The 19,350-nt window shown below is 50.9% G+C and overlaps 5 protein-coding genes across 5 annotated transcripts; 4 read left to right on the top strand and 1 right to left on the bottom strand.

The window, feature by feature from the left end:
* Positions 1–1,279: 1,279 nt before the first annotated feature.
* On the top strand, positions 1,280–3,263 carry TRIREDRAFT_53378 (uncharacterized protein; the record flags this gene model as incomplete). The annotated part of the gene is made up of 3 exons (XM_006961744.1): positions 1,280–2,006; positions 2,109–2,411; positions 2,467–3,263. 3 exons carry the CDS (start codon positions 1,280–1,282, stop codon positions 3,261–3,263), a joined length of 1,827 nt encoding a protein of 608 aa, XP_006961806.1.
* A 1,123-nt stretch (positions 3,264–4,386) lies between these two features.
* On the top strand, positions 4,387–5,661 carry TRIREDRAFT_29115 (uncharacterized protein; the record flags this gene model as incomplete). The annotated part of the gene is made up of 1 exon (XM_006960958.1): positions 4,387–5,661. A coding segment is annotated over one exon (1,275 nt), but the record flags the coding sequence as incomplete, so codon positions are not given.
* An 8,336-nt stretch (positions 5,662–13,997) lies between these two features.
* On the top strand, positions 13,998–15,239 carry TRIREDRAFT_44306 (uncharacterized protein). The gene has a single exon (XM_006961028.1). The coding sequence runs from the start codon at positions 14,322–14,324 to the stop codon at positions 15,144–15,146; it is 825 nt and encodes a 274-aa protein (XP_006961090.1). The 5' UTR covers positions 13,998–14,321; the 3' UTR covers positions 15,147–15,239.
* A 939-nt stretch (positions 15,240–16,178) lies between these two features.
* TRIREDRAFT_74215 (uncharacterized protein) lies at positions 16,179–17,206 on the top strand (the record flags this gene model as incomplete). The annotated part of the gene is made up of 3 exons (XM_006961743.1): positions 16,179–16,368; positions 16,437–16,688; positions 16,758–17,206. The coding sequence occupies 3 exons, from the start codon at positions 16,179–16,181 to the stop codon at positions 17,204–17,206; spliced, it is 891 nt and encodes a 296-aa protein (XP_006961805.1).
* A 199-nt stretch (positions 17,207–17,405) lies between these two features.
* On the bottom strand, positions 17,406–19,019 carry TRIREDRAFT_54972 (uncharacterized protein; the record flags this gene model as incomplete). The annotated part of the gene is made up of 1 exon (XM_006961284.1): positions 17,406–19,019. The coding sequence occupies one exon, from the start codon at positions 19,017–19,019 to the stop codon at positions 17,406–17,408; it is 1,614 nt and encodes a 537-aa protein (XP_006961346.1).
* Between the last annotated feature and the right edge of the window lie 331 nt (positions 19,020–19,350).

Raw genomic sequence — 19,350 nt, 5'->3', positions numbered from 1 at the left:
TTTGTATGCTGGGTCTTTGACTCGAATTGTCAATCGCACCATAGTGGATCAGTCTGAGATGGCAGGATATCACCATCAACTTGCAGTTCGCATCACCATCCGGCTAAATTGCAGTCATGGAACAGAATGTCAAGCTGTCAGATTCGGAAGCTGCTTTGAGCTTTATGTGTGATTAAATGGTGTACTAGACCAAGCCGATCCGTTCTGACACATGGACAGAAACACACTGTGTCTTGCGCTTGCTTAATGCGATAGTTCCCAGTGACCTGAGTATGAGCTCGTTTATGTGTTTCCCGCAACGCTCTGGTTCGGAATCTAGTCAACATATGGCGCAATAGGAGGGGCCATAAAGCCGATGTTGTGAACGTGTCTCGCTGTCGGGCTAATGCAATGCGAGTGCAGTGATTTATGATCCCGAACTTGCTTATCTTTTCGTCTTTGAGTGAGAAGGTCTTTGCGTTGCATCTATTACCTTCCAGTTGCGAGCAAGGCTAAAAGATGCCATTAGTACTTAGATCCTTACGCATCCATTCTAGCAATCAGATGGAACACCCATTAGAGATGTCTTAACGACATCAGGCTTAGTTATATGCTCGTTTCTTATGTTGGACAATGGGACTTACTGGCGCGCCTTGGTTGATAAATATCAAGACTCAATGGACTATTCGATCTACTGGAGTTGCTGTCTTAGTAGCATATAGCGAAAAGCTCATGAATTGTTCTGTCTCCACATTCATTTGTACAGATATGTGGCTTTTGCAGTTAATCGTCACATGTTTCTCTGGTTCAATTTGTTTCCAAGTACCTGTCGATAACTTGCTGCAATGGGACATCGGTTTGCTTGCAAGTCTCCTCATTGCCAGTTAACTAACTTACAGCAGACCCGGCTGCCAAGTTTGCAAGCTTGGGACATGCTAGCTAGTGTGCTCTTTCGAGACCCCCAGCTTGACAAAATTTTCCCGGTAAGCGTTTAGCTATTCCTGTAGGTTTGCCCCATAAAGTAAGGTGGCAGATTCCAATTGAACGAATGATGGGTTTCGTATCAATCAGATCAGATAAGTATTATGGGCTGGTGTCAGACGCTATTCGAAATAAACTACGAACCCCTTGCTTGTTCCACTCTAAAACGACTTAAATGTCTTCAATGCCAAGAGGCGGAAGGGGGAAGATAATGGGGTGGAGGTTGTGAAAAAATTGGAAAGTCAAAAGGTTGATTGCGGCCGTTCCTCTCCATCGCTCCAACTTTCCCTCCTATCTCGGTTTCTTGTGTCACAGCAACATGTCTACCGAAGTCAAGATCGTTCCCGTCGGCCATGAAGCCATTGACACTGGCAATGGACATGACGCCCTCAAGCCAGCAGTCAACAGTGGGGACATTCAGTCTCGCGGTGTCAGTCGCATGGAAGCTGTGTACCGGGAGACCAGATCAAACCGGCGGCTATTCTGGCTCGTAGGAGCTTCTGTCCTTGTTTGTGCCTGGGCTTACTCGCTCGACTCATCAACGACGTCCTACTACAGCGTCGACGCCTCGTTCTACTTCAAGCAGCACAGTTCTGTCTTGGCAACTCTGTCAATCGCTACCAACATCATAAGTGCCGTTTCGAAGCCTTTCATTGCAAAGATTTCCGACATCACCTCTCGACCATACACATACCTCCTGATCCTCGGATTCTACGTCATTGGCTACATCATCACTGCTACATCCAAATCAATATCAGCTTTTGTCGTTGGCGAAGTCTTCGTTGCAATTGGTGGTTCCGGTATTGATCTCACCAACGACATCATTGTTGCTGACTTGACACCGCTTGAGTGGCGAGGATTTGCCAGCTCTATGCTTTCAACGCCCTTCCTTATCAACACCTGGTTCTCCGGCAAGATCGTCGACGCACTAGAGAAGCAAGATAAGTGGCGCTGGGGATACGGCATGTTTGCCATCATAATGCCCATTGCATTGGGTCCCGCTGTTGCGGCACTGATATGGCTCGATCGAATGGCCAAGAAGAAGGGTGAGGCCAATATCGCCTTCAGTAATGCCGCAAGGCGTACTTTTGACCCTCCGGTGGATCAAGAATGCCAAAGCAACAGCCTGAACATCACCATCGCTCCAGCGGCCAACATTGATCAATCGTGGACCCAGTCATTGAGGAAACATCTTGAAGAGATTGATGCGTTTGGGCTCGTTCTTCTTGGCTTTGGATGGTCGTTACTTCTACTGCCGTTTTCGCTCAAGACTTATGCGGACCATGGATGGCGCAACCAGTCTCTCATCGCCATGATGGTGATCGGCGGTCTATTGCTGATGGCCTATGTCTTCTACGAGATGAAAGTTGCCCGTGTCCCCAGCGCTCCTCGACGACTTGTGTTTAACAGAACATTCATAATGGCCATTATCATTGATTCTTTCTATATGCGTAAGTATCAACTTGTTCTATGGAAATAGATTCATTCTCTCACTGTTTTCTATAGTTGCTGGAAACATCCGCAGCCTCTATTGGAGCTCATATGTCTACGTCGCGAAACCATGGAGCTACCAGGACTGGGTCTACTACGGTAATACTCTCACGCTGGCACTGTGTATTGCTGGTCCTCTTGTCGGATTGGCCCAGCGCTGGACTCATCGCTATAAGCTCATTCAGATAATTGGTCTTTGCATCAAGCTCATCGGCATGGGAATCATGTTGAATGGGCGTCTTGCTGCCATCAGCACCATCGCGCTTGTTATGTCGAGCATTCTCGTGGGTATTGGCGGCTCGATGTCTGTTGTAGGATCGCGTGTAGCCTCACAAGCCTCCGTCCCTCACCAAGACGTCGCCCTTGCGGTATCACTACTCTCCCTATGGTCAAAGGTTGGTAGCGCGATTGGTTCTGCTATTGTCGCCGTCATTTGGTCGAACCAGATGCCAAACCAGCTACGGAAGTACCTGCCCGAGGGAACCTCGGATGCCACTATTCAGAAGCTTTTTGGCGATATGCGGTCCATTCGTACTGCTTATGACTTTGATCATCCCATTCGCCAAGGTGCTATTACGGCGTATCGCCATGCTCTCTACTACTGCATCAGCGTGGCCCTGGCACTAGCCTTTGTCCCGCTTGTGGCGGCTTTCTTCCAGACGGATTACTTCCTCGGCAAGCAACAGAATGCAGTGACCAATTTGGGTAATGATGGCTCGCCTCTCGACGAAAAAGATTGTAACCCAGAGCCTCTGCCAAGGCCCAGAACCAAGAAGGAAGCGTTCCTTCGATTCTGGGCTGGTAGCCCCTAATTTACCTTGTCAAGAATAGAAGGATTCTGTGTAGAACGTCGATACCTACCTAGCTATCTACGAATCCTAATATAGTCAGTGTATGATCAAGAATGATGATTTTAGTTTGGCAGACAGCTTGATCTATCAAGAAAGATTAAGCCGAGATTATTGAATCATTGTGTAGATGGGAAAACCATCAGCAAGAGAAGGCAAAAATTGCAACTTGTCCATAATTGAAGGAGTTCTAGCGCAGCCTTTACTATGAGCTTTGATACCACATGCTGCGGGACCTTATCAACCTCTTTCACCTCCGGTGTTGATGTCCCAAGCAGCAGAGTGACAACCAGACCATTTCCCTGCTCGCTTAGCAGAGGTGTCTCAGAATCCCATCACCCGCAATGCAGCCCGGTAACGCTTCGGGCAGCTTTGGTGGCGCCTGAGCTCTGGTTCGGGCTCTCATTCCGAGGTATCATCCAGTCGGTGCAGGAATAGAAGGCAAGGGGTTTGCACCCGACAGGACTTTGTCGTCCGAAGATTGGGGGCCCAAGATCTCAAAATGACTACTTGCTACCTCATCTACAGGTATGGCGCCTAATGATTGGAGAGCAGAGTGGATCCAAATTCTGCACGCTGGCAGCCAAGTCATCCATTCCTCCACACGTCACTCCATCCCAGAATCTTCCCCAGACACATACCCAGGGACTCTCCGATCTCGTCGCCATGGCCTGCGCTCGAGCCCAAACGGCGGGCCAGAGGGCACTCCCATCACTGGGGTCAAACACTCAAGGTACTTGTCTTTCGCAGCGCCCAAGGATATCTCCCGCTGACCCTTGCAGGAAACCGACCTCAGGGCATCCGGCCACGCAGAGACAGTTCGCGAAAGCAAGCAACCAGGCGCGCCGAATGTAGTCGCCTCCGTCCAACTACATCCAGCGAGGCGCCGACTCCACCAGTATGCCCTCTGTCCTTTTGTTATACGTTTTCCAAGCTAGGTTGGCTCACGTATCTATAGGCACCAACGGCGGCTGTCCAGAGCAGAGGTCGCAAGCGCATGCACTCGACCGGACACGCAGGCGAAGCAGACCCAGATCCAAAACGACAGCGGACATCTCCTCCACGATCTATAGAAGACGCATCTTGCGAGCCAGCAACTGGCAGCAGTGCCTATATATACACTGATCCCGTTGCCTTCTGGGCCAAGAAAGGGCGCTGGCCAGAGGAACAGGACTGGCCAGAGGAAACCTCGTCGACAACTTCCACCATAGACCGCCGCTACCTTCCGAGAAAGAAGTCCTCGTCCAATCTGTCCCGGAAGCGATCTAATTCGGCTACATCCACGACGCCCAGCGACCAGAAGCCGAGGGAGCTGAAGAGTGCGCCGTATAAGGATGCGCGATATCCGCTCCTGCTGCAGACCAAGGGCTCGTACATGCGAGTCTCTGAGCTTGGTATTACGGATGGAAGCAAGCAGCTCATCAGGAGCCTTCAGAATGACGAGCAGTCGGCTCCACAGGGGACCCTTTTCGACGATGAAATCTTTTTGGATGCTTGTTGCAACCTCGAGAATAAGAATGAGGCGAGGATTATCCAAGACATCTCGAGGCTTATCGTTCCTTCAGCGGAATCTCTTGCACTCCGGAACAAGAACTATAAATTCCTTGTCGAGAGCGTCAATGAAGGTTGGAATAACTCAATACCCCTGACCGGTACTCGCCCACAGCCTGACTACTCTATTGGGTTTAAACGGGACGCATTCACCAAGGACCAGCTTGACAAGCTGTCGCCCTTTATTGGCGACTTGATCACTGGGGACCAGTCCCTCTTCATGGCCACATACTACATGTACTTCCCGTTCCTGACCTGTGAAGTGAAATGCGGTGCTGCTGGGCTTGACATTGCAGACCGGCAGAACGCCCACAGCATGACGCTTGCGGTGCGAGGCATTATCGAGCTCTTCCGTGCTGTCAAGCGCGAGGATGAGGTTAATCGGAGGATCCTCGCCTTCTCTGTCTCACACGACCACCGGTCAGTACGGATCTACGGCCACTACCCGGTGATAACTAGGGAAGATATCAAGTACTACCGGCACCCGATTCGTACTTTTCACTTTACTGAATTGGATGGCAGAGATAAATGGACAGCATATCGGTTCATTAAAAACGTATATGATGTGTGGATGCCAGCTCACTTTGAGAGCATCTGCTCTGCTATTGACCAGTTGCCGTCGGATCTGAACTTTGACGTTCCACCGCTTTCCGAGGCAACCGGTCTTTCCCAGGATTTGGGCAGCTTGTTGCAGTCAGATGCCAGCTGCGCTTCTATGCCGGATGGGTGGGACAGCCAGTCGAGCAATGGCGAGCAGCAAGCGGTCACTCCAGATACCTCTTCTAGTGGAGTGGCAAAGAGGAGGAAAGGCCGAGGTTTGGCGGGCGGATAGATGGGAGTTCCATTTCAGAATGAGCCTATCGTGTGATAACCGCTGCGTACGATACCGTTCTTGCCGTGCGGTCAATGCCTGGCCATCTTCCGCGCTAAGTATTAGGATTGTGAAGTATGTGGCGCGGCGAGTGACCTCTGGATCCTGGGACACGCATGGATGAGCATTACGCGATGGGCACCAGGTTCAGCTGCCGAGATTGCAGCGCTGAAACCGGCATTGCCGCCGCCAACCACAAGAACATCAATGTCGTCCATCGACAAGGCCATCGCCCAAGACTGAGAAGGAGCAGGCCAAAATTCGGAAGTATCCTGGTGTCATTAACAACGAGATGCTGACCCTATAATTGAGCTCGAAGGCGGTGATTTAGAACGTGGTTGCAGAGGACTAGAACGAACGTCTCAGCGGTTGCGGATGTATGTGGAGAAATCCCTAGACCAGTTCAGAGGCAAACTGAGCCCAAAGGCGTGACTATCAACCCCGGTAATGAGTTATGTATCACGAGATCAGGCCTATCAATTGACGTAACCTGATAATATCTGATTACGAAGGCGTGTACATGGTGTCAAAAGCTCCTGAGACATTCTGAACAATCCATGGCCTGCTATTAGTCGTATCGTTGACTGCTGACACCCCGCCCGATCGCTATTACCACGTCCTGATATAGACCTAGTGAGGCTGTGTTCATGCATTCGCCAAACGCATGGCGAAGGTCAGTGTAATACCCGTTTGAAACAGTGCTTTGAAGTCACGTACGGCACTTGTTGGTAATTCTTCTACCGAGTCGAGCCTCTTCGCAACGATCGTGGCCGCAAGGTTGCAGTCGTCAATGCCGAAAGATATCCGCCCAGGATTCACGAGGTCAACCGACGATCGGCTGCCAGGCGAATGGCATTCATATCGCCCACTTGTTGGCCCAATCGCACAAATATCGAACCATGTTTTGCCTCTGCGATCAGTATTGGACAGTAACTGAAGTCGATCTCAGAATATATTATGTCACGCTTCGAGACTTGACAACTCTCTTACGTATCCCGCACAATTCTTTACAGTGAACTTTATTACCACCGCTGAGAAGACGCCTTCCAATTGCAGGAGTTGAGAAAGCTGTACAAGCAAGGGCATCTTGCACACGGAAGCCAGTGATGCCAACAGCTTGGCTCATAGGTCGTGTGTCTCAAAATAAGGGAATGGCATTCCATACGTAGCCACTTCACTGATCTCAAACAGCTGCATACTATGTGTAACCCAATATACTTTTAAGCGCAAACCCGGTAACCCTGCTTGCACTAACACACAATATTTTTTCATGTTCCCCTTTCATGGTTATTTCAGGTTGTAGAGGGCGAACTCTTCAATGTCGTCCCAGGCTGATATCCTAGGCTTACAAGCTGAGCTGTCTAGGATTCATCCCCAATAAATTTAGAGCATCTCTTCCCAGCTGCACCCGCTTCCACGACCTCTCAAGAGTTGCTCTTCGCAACCGCCATGTGATCAAAATTCTCGCATCATATATCTTACGAAGACGCAGCTGTATCTGCCGCTACGTGCCCCCACCTATCTCAGCAGCTCCTCCATCGTCCTGAAAGCGATGTCACATAGTAGTAATTTCAGGAATGCCAGGTCAGATAGGGTCTACAAACCGGCTTTCACGTTGTAAGTGATGTTCGTATGGGCTTATACTGTCATATGAGAGAGGCAGGAGCTGTTATGAGAGCGAGACGGCAGCCAATCAATTCTCTAAGCATGGAATCTGCATGTATGAGCTTAGGGTAGATAACCCAGCCATCGAGTGGCGCACTGTAATCTTCAGAGCGATGATGGTAATAAAGGGGCTTGCGCCGCCATTGACAGCTGGTGGAAGCTATAATTCAGGCCTGGTACAGTTCAATGCAGACACAGATTTGTTTCAGAATGGGCATGGACACACCCAGATTCTACTGTCCATTACCAATGCTGTTTAAAGGGAAAAGACAGGGATAGACTCATTACAATATGCATGTGCAATAGAGACAGCACTTGCGCTTTGGAGGGCTTAAGGATGTGATGCCCAATATGATCAACATGTGTATCAAAATACATGGGAAAGTCGGTATCCAGAATAAAGTTCAAGGTGTAGAAATGCATGGTTAGGGCAATCAGCTTGCAGTTTCACTAAGGTCTATATATCGCTTCATCCACTGTCAAAGCAGAGTGAATGTAATATTGAGACATGATTCTTTAGTTAGATACAAAGGTGCGGTATAGGGGTCAAGGTAATCGAGTTGAGCGCACGCGTAATAGGATCGTTCTTTCTCGATAAGAATCTGAGAGTATTCGTCCACACCTCATCCGTAATCGCAACCAATGGGTGCCGCGATCAGGTATCCTGAGCAGGCAAGAGGAGGATCTCTTAACACGGCATGTCTTCCCCCAAATGGGCTGTTGACGTTGTTACTATTATTACCAGCAGACCATATGCGTCTGTGAACATCATACACCCGGCGGCTGGGCATAGCCCATTTGAAGTCTGCGTCAATTATCCCTCTCCCTTGCAGGAGCAACATGTTGGGAGTGCTATTATTGGTGATGCTCAATTAGGAAGAGAGGCTCTTCCTCTGCGTGTGCTATTGAGGAGTATGACGGGGGCCGAAATATTGCACAATTGGCGCGGGCCTTGACCGGCGATGAAAATGCAATTCTTATGACCGGTGTAACCTGATCTGTGAACAGAGGACGCCTCGCAGTGTTGCGGGATAGGGGCCAAGTGCTTCCTACTCAGGAAAGGAATGCATGTTATCCCGTATTTGGAGAAATCTGCCACGGAGGGCCTCACGCTGCGCTCTCTTGTCAGGTAAATTGCAGTGACAACTGCAGCCTTGGTCGGTCGGGAGGCACCTTGATAGGAAGCAGTCAGCTTGCACTCTACAATGCCTCACATCCCCAAGTATCTCCACAGCCCACTTCTTTATAAACAATGAACATTCTAGCAAATTATGCACGCCAAAGATGTAAACCAATGATATCATACGCATATGAATGTTGTAGTAGTGCGCCGCGGCCCGAAATTTGACGGGCTCAGGAGGGTGGCTGACAACCCAATAGATCGATGCAAGGGACAATGCCAACGCAAGGGGTGATAGGTGTGGATGGCGAACTGTGAGAACGGCCGTAGAACACGCCCCGACAGCTGAGTCCCGGAAACCAAGCATTGTGACACTCCGTAATGGTACACTAATTCGGATAGCCAGTTCTGCTGTCTGCAAGGATTCAAGGCGCTTGAATAATACTCTGGTCAGATTCCAAGTGACTAATGACAGCCGGCGTACCTGACATTACAGCTGGGTGGCCGCCGTCCTCGTCATCGATGCCAGCGACTCCTCGTTCGAAGTCTGCTGTCGAAGTTCACTTATGATTCGAACGGGACAACTCTCACATCACGTTTTTCCTATCGGTCGTATATCATATGCTAATCACCAACCGGGTTACTCATATGCAGCACCGGGACGTTGGTCATCGGGACGTTGGTTAATGTGCCACCTTCCTCTTCCTATTGGTCTTTTCTTCCCTCACCACATTCGCAATATCCCTTCGATCGGAGTCAAAGCTGGGCCACACGCCCCGTAGTGCTCAAAATCTTGCTTTCCAACTCCCACTAGACGGGGCCAGCCAATATGAGGTTTAGCTGATTGTCATCAATCTTCCTGTACGGGGTCGCCAACCGCGCTATTTGCAAACGGAAAATCACAAGTTCCACGTGCAACACTCAGGCCGTACCTTGATTTCGGCGAGTTCCCCTTGTACTACCAGGCGGTAATTGCCACTGAACGAACAGAGGAACGGTTCCAGACCAGACCGAAAGCTGTGACCATGCTGAGCTAGGCGCCCGGATTCCTTTTGGACATGTGCTCTGTAACGTCGTAGTGAGAGAGCGTTGCGGGGGAAACTCCACGGCAACGAGATCGATCATGCAGGTAAGATTCTGCCCGCAAAGACTCTGGGCTCCCCTGTGGCGGTTCGCAATCGTAGATGATCGGAACAGCTAGTATCTCGATAAGGAGCAATTGCTACCGTCCAGGGCCAGTGATCGCGAAGTGAATCAGCTAGCGGACGGCGGGAAATCTCGATCAAATGGGAGACTCGGTAGTTGACACACAATCATGCGGAACCGTGGCAAGTGGAGTGCCTAGCAAAATCATTGTTTTAGTGCCCGGAAGAGCTCCGGTCCTAAGCCTAAATCTTCTCTTGTGCCCGAATCCCCTAGATCGAGGCGTCTGCCTTTTGCAGCATCAGGTCCAGCCTCGGCGATTGAAGTTATCCGCGCTTTTTGATAGCGCGTTTCAGCAGTCATGCCTAGCCTACGCACAGGCAGGGCCTTTCAGCTTGGGCCGAGAGACACGAAGCGTGTTCAAGGACGTTCATCCGGAGGCCAACATCAGCCAGATCCACAAAGCCGGATCCAGGCCATAGGACGCGAAGCTTGATTCGTCAACCCAGGAATAGCTGAATAGACTATTGTTGAGGTGTGGAGAGAGATTGCAAACTAATCCAACCAAGGAATCCCTTGCGCCTCGTGGCCCAGTGATGGCCGAGACATCAGATGCAAAAAGTGAAGTCGTACCTGAGCGTCGACCAAAATTTACAAGAGGTTGCAATATTTGACTTGCACTTGGGGTGAAAATTGTGATATTCGGTGGATAGCTGCCTGGTTCAGAGAGTCCTTAGCCTATTAAATAGCTGCCAAATACTGCCTTACTGCCATCCCCCTTTCCCGCCGAGGAAGCTGAAAGTAATGCCCACTCCTTCTTCTGCCGGGCATCATGCTCTCGACCTCGTCAGCAGTGGTTGTGCCAAAAGAAGAGTGTGCCCAAGAGTTTGACTTTTTTGAGGCTCTTTCCATTACGCCTCACAAGGATCCATTTTCCCCAGGGGCCAAGGATCTCCTCTCGTTACCTGTTGTGAACCACAGTCGCCCTCCGATCTCGCCGAAACCCTCTGCTTCCTTATCAAGGCCACTTCCCAGGGCCGCAAGTGCCTCGAACATCAATAAGTCTTCTCTCAGCTCGCATTCTACCACCAAAGCGCCTGCAAAGATGTCACCCCAAGCATTAAAAGCCCTCACGAAATGCACCGAGCTCTGCCATGTTGTCGCAGCGAGCGGAGATCGTACCTCGGTCCGCATGCTCGAATACCTCACGACAGTCAAGCAGCTGTCACCAAACTTTGATCGACTTGCACACTTGTTCCTTGACACCTGCCAGATCCTTTTCTCCATCGAAGCTGGCCTCGGCGAATGCGGACGGACAACCCCTGAGCTGCCACCCGATGTGGTAACGGAGCTGGACAAGAAACTGCGGGTTGCTCAGGCAGATTTCAACATCCTGGAACAAATGCTGGCTAAGCTCCTGGAATATGAGCGCAAGGGTACCGTCGGCCGAATGAGGCGGGGATGGGGCAAGATATTTGGAGATACAGACGTCGACAAGATGACTTCGGTCCTCGAGCGCACCAAGGAAGGGCTCAGGATGAGCGCCCTGCTCTTCCAGTGGACCCTGGGCAGTGAAAAGATCGAGCGCGGCATGGGCATTGGGTTTACAGGCCTCGCTGCGGCGTTGGATAGGCTGGATGACAATTCGGGCCGTGTAAAGGTGAAGGCGTCGGAGCCAGATCTCGCGCGCCATCGGCAATCTCCTCTCAACCAAGGTCTCCTGAACGCGGACGGACAGCACCTGCAGCAGCAAACCATCAGTTCGTCAGCCGCCTGGAGCGAAAGGTCCTTGTCTCGCAGACCCGACTCTAGCCTGGCGAACAAGCCGTTTGCCGATTTACGGGGTCCATTAGACGACGTCGTCCACCAGTACAGCACCACCACCCCCAGCTCAATACGATCAGAGAGAGTGAACTCCAGCGCGGTCCAAGCTTTTGATCGGGCCAGCACCATTGGCGACGCATCGTCGCACATTAGCACCAACACCGAGTCCAATGCTCTTCTGGAAGAACTTGCCGGCATGGAACTTGGCAAGACCAAGGCCGTACGGCTCAAGGTCGACCCATTCACCATGCCGCGCTGGACGCCTCGCAGCACACTAGGCTCAGAGGCTGAGAACCTCAGGAACAGCATCACCTCCGCTGTTCGAGGGAAGAATCACAAACTGGTAGAGCAGCTGTTGGACAGAGGAGTGTCCCCCAACGGAGCCCTGACGGAGGCTGTCAACCTCCATGATTCCGAGAGCATCCGGCTGCTGCTTCTCTTCGGGGCAGACCCCAACGAGGCGGAGCGCGATGGTATTACGCCCCTCTTCGCAGCCGTTCAAAAAATGTTCTTCTCGGGAGCAATCACGCTGCTCAAATATGGGGCGGATCCTAACCTTCTGGCTGGGCCGGAGCTTGAATCTCCTCTCGCAGTGGCGATCTTGTCCAACAAGGTCAGCTTTTCGCATCTGCTGCTGATGTATGGTGGCGATCTATCCCAGGTTACGTCGGATGGCAACACAATGCTCATTGCAGCCATCAACAAGAAGACGCCAAAGAGAATGATCGATCTTCTGCTTCATTACGGCGTCGATCCCAACGAGAAGAACAGAGAAGGGAAAACTGCCCTCTTTGAAGCAATCAACGCTTCCCGAGTTGACATTGTCAAGAGCCTCCTGGAACACGGGGCGAATGCCAATCTCCCCGGACCAAAGCACATGCTTTGGCCAGCAGTCCATCAGACGTCCTGTCTTCAGCTGCTCCTCAACCACGGCGCAGATTACAAGAAGTGCCCCGGCATTATGGAGTTGGCAACCAGCATCAACAACATCGAGTCAGTGCGCGTGCTCTTGAAGGCCGGCGTCGACCCCAACGCCAAAAAGGACGGCGTCTACACTCCACTCTGCACGTCAATCCGTGACAATAGAATGGACATTTTCCAACTACTGCTCGGCAATGGCGCTGACCCGAACGTCATGGCCAGCGAGTATCCCGCGTACAAGTGCATCACCCATGACCGTGTTCACTTCTTGCCGCCGCTGGTCGCTGCTGGCGCAGATCTGCATAACCCGAAGGGGATCTTGGAGACGGCCGTCAGCTGCAACAATATGGAAGCTCTGTGTTGGCTGCTGGACCAGGGCCTCGACCCTAACGAGAGAACGCCAAAGGGATGCTCGCCATTGACGACCGCGATCCGAGAGCACCGCATGGAAATGATCGAAGTCCTGCTTGCCAGGGGAGCTGACCCTAACAAGCGAGGACAGGACTGGCCGGTGTGCATGGCTGTACGAAGCCCTCCAATTCTTAGGCGCATACTGTCTGTTCTCGCCGAACCTCGCGCATATAAGGGTGTTATGGAGATGGCAGTGGCAGCGAACCAGATCGAATCCGTTAAGCTGTTGCTCGCAGCGGGCGTTTCAGTGGAGGACAAGAACGGAGGAGTTTTCTCTCCCTTGACCACGGCCATCCGCGAGGACATGAAGGAGATGGTGGAGTTCCTCATCACCGATGGCGGCGCAGATCTGAATGCTCCTGGTGAGCATCTCCCCATTGTCAAGGCCGTCAGAAGGTGCCGTGGCGACGACACGGAGATTCTGGAAATGCTTCTCGATAAGGGTGCGGATCCGAACAAGGTCTACCGTGGCTGGAACGCCTTCATGCAGGCCGTCGAGAATGGCGACATGAGGATCCTCAAACTCTTGAGCAGCAAGTTCAGCGTTGACCTTGAGGTCAAGGATGACCAAGGCCGGTCTGTCATTGACATTGCGTCGTCTCGAGGCTGGGAAGAGGCTGTCAATATACTTTTGGAGGGCAATTTCCGGCTCTGAAAAGTCCATCTATTCTTGAGTAGTCGCGTTTTGCTTTCATTTCCATCTGTTGTTTCCAGTAGCGCGCGTTTGGAACATACCACATCTATCTCATCTCTCTCATCAATGTCGATCGTTCTGTTAGATATAGAATTGTTGCTGGAGGTAATCAAGACACAAAGACATTGCTCGCTCTCGTGGAAAATCTTAGGGTTTCAGTCCCCCTCGGAGTACCTATGAACCAGGTGGGAAGCTTCGCGGCGCAGCAGTGCTTGCTGCCAGACTGTGGGTCAAGGCAATCGGGCTGTGGCTGAGTTAGACTACGTAGGTACAATTACGCGCATGCGCCATTGATACCTTTTTCAGCCCGTTTCGGAGTGTCCCAGATGTATCAAGGCTCCGTGACCCCTGAGAACCAGTCATCCATCGCCGCATCATAGCAAAGCCGACGATAAATTCGCCAGAAGAGCCTTGCTGAATCTTGACTGCAGGCCAACCTTGTTCCGTTCATCCCGTCTTGAGACCTTTCGCCTCTTCTCCAAAGACCCTCGGATCATGCGAAGTTCTCACCGGAAATCCCGAAATGGGTGCAGGGAATGCAAGCAACGCCACAAAAAATGCGACGAGAGCTGGCCAACTTGTCTCAACTGTTCCATCACCAATCGCTCCTGTTCATACCGCCTCACACGCCCATCCCATCGCTCCTATAGCCCGAGGACACCAACACCACCAGCTACACCATCGCCGTCAGCCATATCACCGTCGCCTCCGCTTCAATATCTCACGCCATGCCATACCGAGGAGTGGCGGGCTCAAGCGTACAGCTTAGGACACCTCAAGCTGCTAAATCACTTCGAGTCTGGCGAGTTTGAGGAGGCAAGCATGCTTCAGCTGCCTGTGTCGACGCGGCAGGTGATTATGCAGTGCGCTCTCAGCAGCCCTTACCTCATGGATCAGATTCTTGCGCTCTCAGCAGCACACCTGAGCACCGTTTGCCGCGGAAAGCAACAGGACCTTTTCCGCATTCAGGCAACGGAGCTTCAGACACGGGCATTGACACTGTTCAACCGTTCTGAACAGGGTATCTCGAAGCACAACTCATGCTCCTGGTTTCTTTATGCTTCGCTGCTAGGCATTCAGGTCATGTTCGAAACATTTCAGTGCAGCAATTTCGGCTCCTTTCTGGAACAACTCGCGACCTTCTTTCCGGTTCATCGGGGTATCCACGCCGTAATCAAGCAGTCGTGGCCAACCATAAAGGGCATAGCGGAGGAACTTGTTGGGCATCGCCATATCCCAGACAGAAGGTTTAGCAAGGGCCATTCAAAAGAGTTCGACGACCTCCTGTCTCTCATTGAAGGCAGTGCCCTTGAAGAAGAGGACAAAGAAGCATGCCTTGAGGCTGCTGACATTCTCCAGTGGATTTTCGAACTGCATCGCATCCACACCGGGACTGCGTTTCAGATTCACTTCACCATTGCATGGCCCATCCTTGTGTCACCCAGATTTGGAGAGATGCTTAGAAAGGGCATTCCGGAAGCACTTGTCATACTATCATTTTATGCCGTTCCTCTGCATCGTCTACACAATTTCTGGGTATTTGGCGATTCCGGTCGCTTCTTAATACAATCCATCACGGCCTATTTAGGCAAACCTTGGGCGCGGTGGATGGTTTGGCCTAACGAACAATTGAACGCCATTTCATGATGGGCATATTTGATCGATTGCCATTATCTTACGCAGAGCACCTCTCTGGGGCCATAGCCAAGTCAGAGGCTGATTTCAGCACTGGATTCGTGTCTCTTTTCTCTCAACTGGTTTAAGATATAGAACTATTAATATAGAAGCGCGAGACATAAGTGCAGCTTTACGGCTTCTCCATCTTGATGTCTGCGATGGGAACATGTCTTAGGTAGCAATCGTATATCGTCAAGTTATCCATAAAGGCCGCTTGTATGGGCGCCATTGCTGATTGACTCTTGACATAAAGGCAACACGACATGCTACGCCCTAGGAAATTGTCGATTTGTTTCTCTTTCTCCTTGTCTTTTCTCTTCTTTTCCCCCTCGAGTAAAGCTGTGTGGCTTGGAGCTTGGTGGGACTCAAACAGGCCCAGCTTTGCCCACCAATCCGAGGTGCAGGAATACGCGAGTGGGTCAAAGGGGACGCCGAATATTCGATCTTGCAAGCAGCATGCTCGGCTCTGTCTGTAGCCCACGGGGAACAAAGAGGTAGCCACGGCGATTGCGTAGGCCATTTCGCCATCTTCGTATCAAAAGGGGATTGAGGCCGTGTCGGCTGGGTACATGACCCTTTCTTCGTATGCTATCTAATATTCCTGAGAAGGTTCAGGGAGAAATTCGTCTGTAGGAGTCCCGTGTAGTAAGATTCGCCAATCACAAGCTCGGCAATACGCAGATCCGCGTATATCGCAGATGTAGGCTTTTACCAAGCCACTCGATTAACGCTGGAGTCCTCCTAGCAAAAGACGATTGAACCAGACATTCCTTGGCAACTTTGTGGTTTTGGCCCCTGCATTTTAAGGCTGCGCCTATCTAAGAGGTTAAAGAATCGCGTATTTGAGAGACAACGGTGTTTCTAGCTTTAGGTTTAAATATCCAAGGTTATCATCTGTGTCAACTGCCCTCATACTCAGTCACTTTTACTTCACCCCTAAGCCTTCCCTTCTTTCCTTTCTCATTATCCTGCTATACGCGGTCTGTCATTCATCTTTTGATCATGGAACTGAAGTGCGACCCAGATTGGCAACATGCTACCTTTGCCCTCTATCGATACACTCCCTCTGTTGCTGCAGCTGCGATTTTCTGTGTCCTATTCTTTGTATCTACAGTGATACACTTCATCCAAATGTGGAAAACGAGGAGCTGGTATCTTACTCCACTGGTGATAGGGTGTTTCTGTACGCTTTGTCCTCAATCTAGTTTTCGAACAGAAAGCAGATAATAGGAAACGCTAACTTCCTGCTGTCGACTCTAGTTGAATTCGTTGGATTCGCCGCCAGAGCCGCGTCCGGGGCTGAAAAGGCTGGCTGCTGGACGCTGGGTCCTTACATCACGCAGAGCATGTTCATCCTTCTGGCGCCGGCACTATTCGCGGCGTCTATTTACATGATACTTGGACGAATCATTCTTCTGGTCGACGGACACGATCATTCCATAATCAAGCCACGATGGTTGACGAAAATCTTTGTCATTGGAGATGTCGTCTGCTTCCTACTTCTCTCTGGGGGTGCGATCAATACTTGCCCTTTCAATCCCGCTCGAGTTTGTTAGCTAACACAAGGATCCATGACGTTAGGCAGCGGCATTCTGGCTACGGGTAGCAGTAGTCCATCATCGGCTGACACCGGCAACAATATCATTATCGGAGGTCTGGTGCTACAGCTGATCTGGTTTGGCATTTTCGTCATCGTTGCAGCCGTCTTCCATTTTCGCATGCGATCAGTCCCAACCGTTCGCTCACAACAACCGGAGTGTCGCTGGCAAGTCTACCTCCAGACGCTTTACGTCGCGAGCTGCCTTGTTATAATTCGAAATCTGTTTCGTGTTATAGAGTATGCTCAGGGAAACGACGGATATTTATTGCAAAACGAGGCCTTTATCTATGTCTTTGATGCCCTGCCAATGCTCGTCGTTGTTGCTTGGCTTCATTGGAGACACCCTGGCGAAATTGGCTTACTGTTGCGTGGCGAGAAGGCTTTCAAGAATGGCTTCCAGCTGATCCATGTTAGAGGCCAGAATTGGTGATATGACACCAGGACGGCGCGCATTGGGGGCAAGTTCTGAAGTCTGACTGTGACGCTTCAGCGTATGCTGAATACATTACCGACATGGAGTTCAACTGGTGGATACTTGGCATCCTGTGTATTCTTAGAGCTCTACTTTTTTATACATGTGGACAGTTTAATCGCATGGATACTTCTAGAACTGTTCAGTTTGCCACTCCCTACTTTTCGTCAAGGGTCCTTTGGAACTCCTGTGCCGCTGCTGAATACTTGCAACGCGCTCGAATGCGACTGCCCCAGTTGTAGAAGAAAAAAGGCAATGGGGCGCAAATCAGGGTCAGAATCGCCGGAATCGTCGATGCCCAATGGATGCCCAATGCCTTATACATCTGTTCCGTGAAAAGAGGAAATACAGCTGCGCATGTAGAACGCATCACCACATTGGCTGCTAGGGCAGAAGCTGCCATAACCGAGTATGTGTCGACGAGATAGGCACTGACCGATGTGAAGACAAGAACCATACCCAGGCCAAATGGTACACCCGCTGCAATGCTGACCATCCAATGGACGTTGGGATAATTAGTCCATGCAAACCAACTAAGGCCGATGGGGAGAGAAATTGCTCCCACCATGCTCATCGGTAGGCGAGCTTCTGGAGGAAGTGATCCCGTCCCACCACAGTCCTTGTTTCGTTGAACCATCCGTTTGTATCTTCGTTGATATAAGATGGATGACAGAACGGCCAAATCTACCCCAACCAAGATTCCGAGGAAAGCCAAACCACCCTTCCCCTCGCTCCAGCCACGGGTTCCCTGAAAGACGATAGGTATTGCCGCAAAGAACATATACAGCGTCCCGTAGATAATGGACATGTATATGGATAGAAGCAGTACGATGGGTTCAAAGAACAGCAACGCCCACGGACGGGTAAGTGATAACTTGAGTTCCCCCCAAGTAGTTTTGTCGCTCTTGTCAGCATCAACTTTGCTGCGATAGATGTGGCCCGTCATCTTGCACATCTTTCTTGCTCGTGTCCGTAGGATGTATGGCGCATGAGTTTCTGGTACTAGCAAGGCGTTGGTGATCCACAAAGTCCCTGAAAAGATGGCAGTCAACCCCGACACCCAGCGCCAGCCATGAGTCTCACCCAGGAACCCTCCTACAATGGGCCCCAGGACGGGCCCCATAAACGGACCTGCGGCAAATAGAGCCATTGCTAAACCTCGGTGCGTGGGGTCGTACATGTCGGTGATGACGCCTCCGGGGTTTGTTAGTGCCGAGGACGCAAATGCTCCGGCGAAGAATCGTAGAATGACAAGTGAGGATATATTCTGGGCAGCGGCGCTCCCAGCATTAAAGGCTGTGAAGGCTCCATAAGTGACGAAGAAGATGATCTGGCGGCCATACAACTCGCCTAAAGGCGCCCACAGCAATGGTCCGAGTGCGAATCCCAAGACGTATAGCGCGATGCCCAGTGAGAATACTTCGTTGTTGGTATGAAGCTCGGATATAATTTCGATCCTGCAGCCTGAGAATGTTGACGAGACGAACGCGGCCGCGAGTGTGAGTATCGCCATAACGGCTGTTGTAATCATTTTTCTTCCCTGGGACCATTCTCGTGCGTTGCGAGGGTCATGCTCGATCCAGGTGACTAGATACGGACTTGAGCTCGTCCCCAGGCCCTCGTACTTTTGACTCAAGACGGCCGGAGTTATTAGTGGTTGATCGAGGATGAATCGGGAATATGAAATATGTGAATTTGCGAGTCTCCCAAATGCTGGAGAAGGAAAAGATAGGCCATCTGATTCATATAAAGTTTGCTCGGTACCTGACATGGAGGAGTCGGTCATCTCGGCTTGGGGGGGCGCTGAATCCGTCAAGGCATTTAGGATGACAACTCTGCTGGCCCTAGGAAAGCGACAGAGACGAGCGATGGTAGAGGATGTTCATCAGTGACAAGCCTAGGGAGGATAGACATTCCAATCATTATGAATGAATAGGGTTGGATAGATGTATCAACGACCATGGATATATAGAGCTGAGTACTGTGCGCAGGTGGTCCTCGGCACGACCTAGAAATTCCCGAGCTTGCAAAGGCCGAGCTGTAATACACGACGAACATTAGTAAGGATCCCGACAAAATATTCCCGATACTATCATGAAGAT

The sequence above is a fragment of the Trichoderma reesei genome (genome assembly GCF_000167675.1).
Source record: "Trichoderma reesei QM6a unplaced genomic scaffold TRIREscaffold_1, whole genome shotgun sequence".
NCBI classification, from domain to species: Eukaryota; Fungi; Ascomycota; class Sordariomycetes; order Hypocreales; family Hypocreaceae; genus Trichoderma; species Trichoderma reesei.
The sequence above is the reverse complement of the archived record's forward strand: the minus strand, read 5'-3'. Positions and strand labels throughout refer to the sequence as shown.

Excerpts from the sequence above, each read along its gene's own strand:
- TRIREDRAFT_44306 (XM_006961028.1), top strand. The coding sequence starts at position 14,322 with ATGCTTCAGCTGCCTGTGTCGACGCGGCAGGTGATTATGCAGTGCGCT.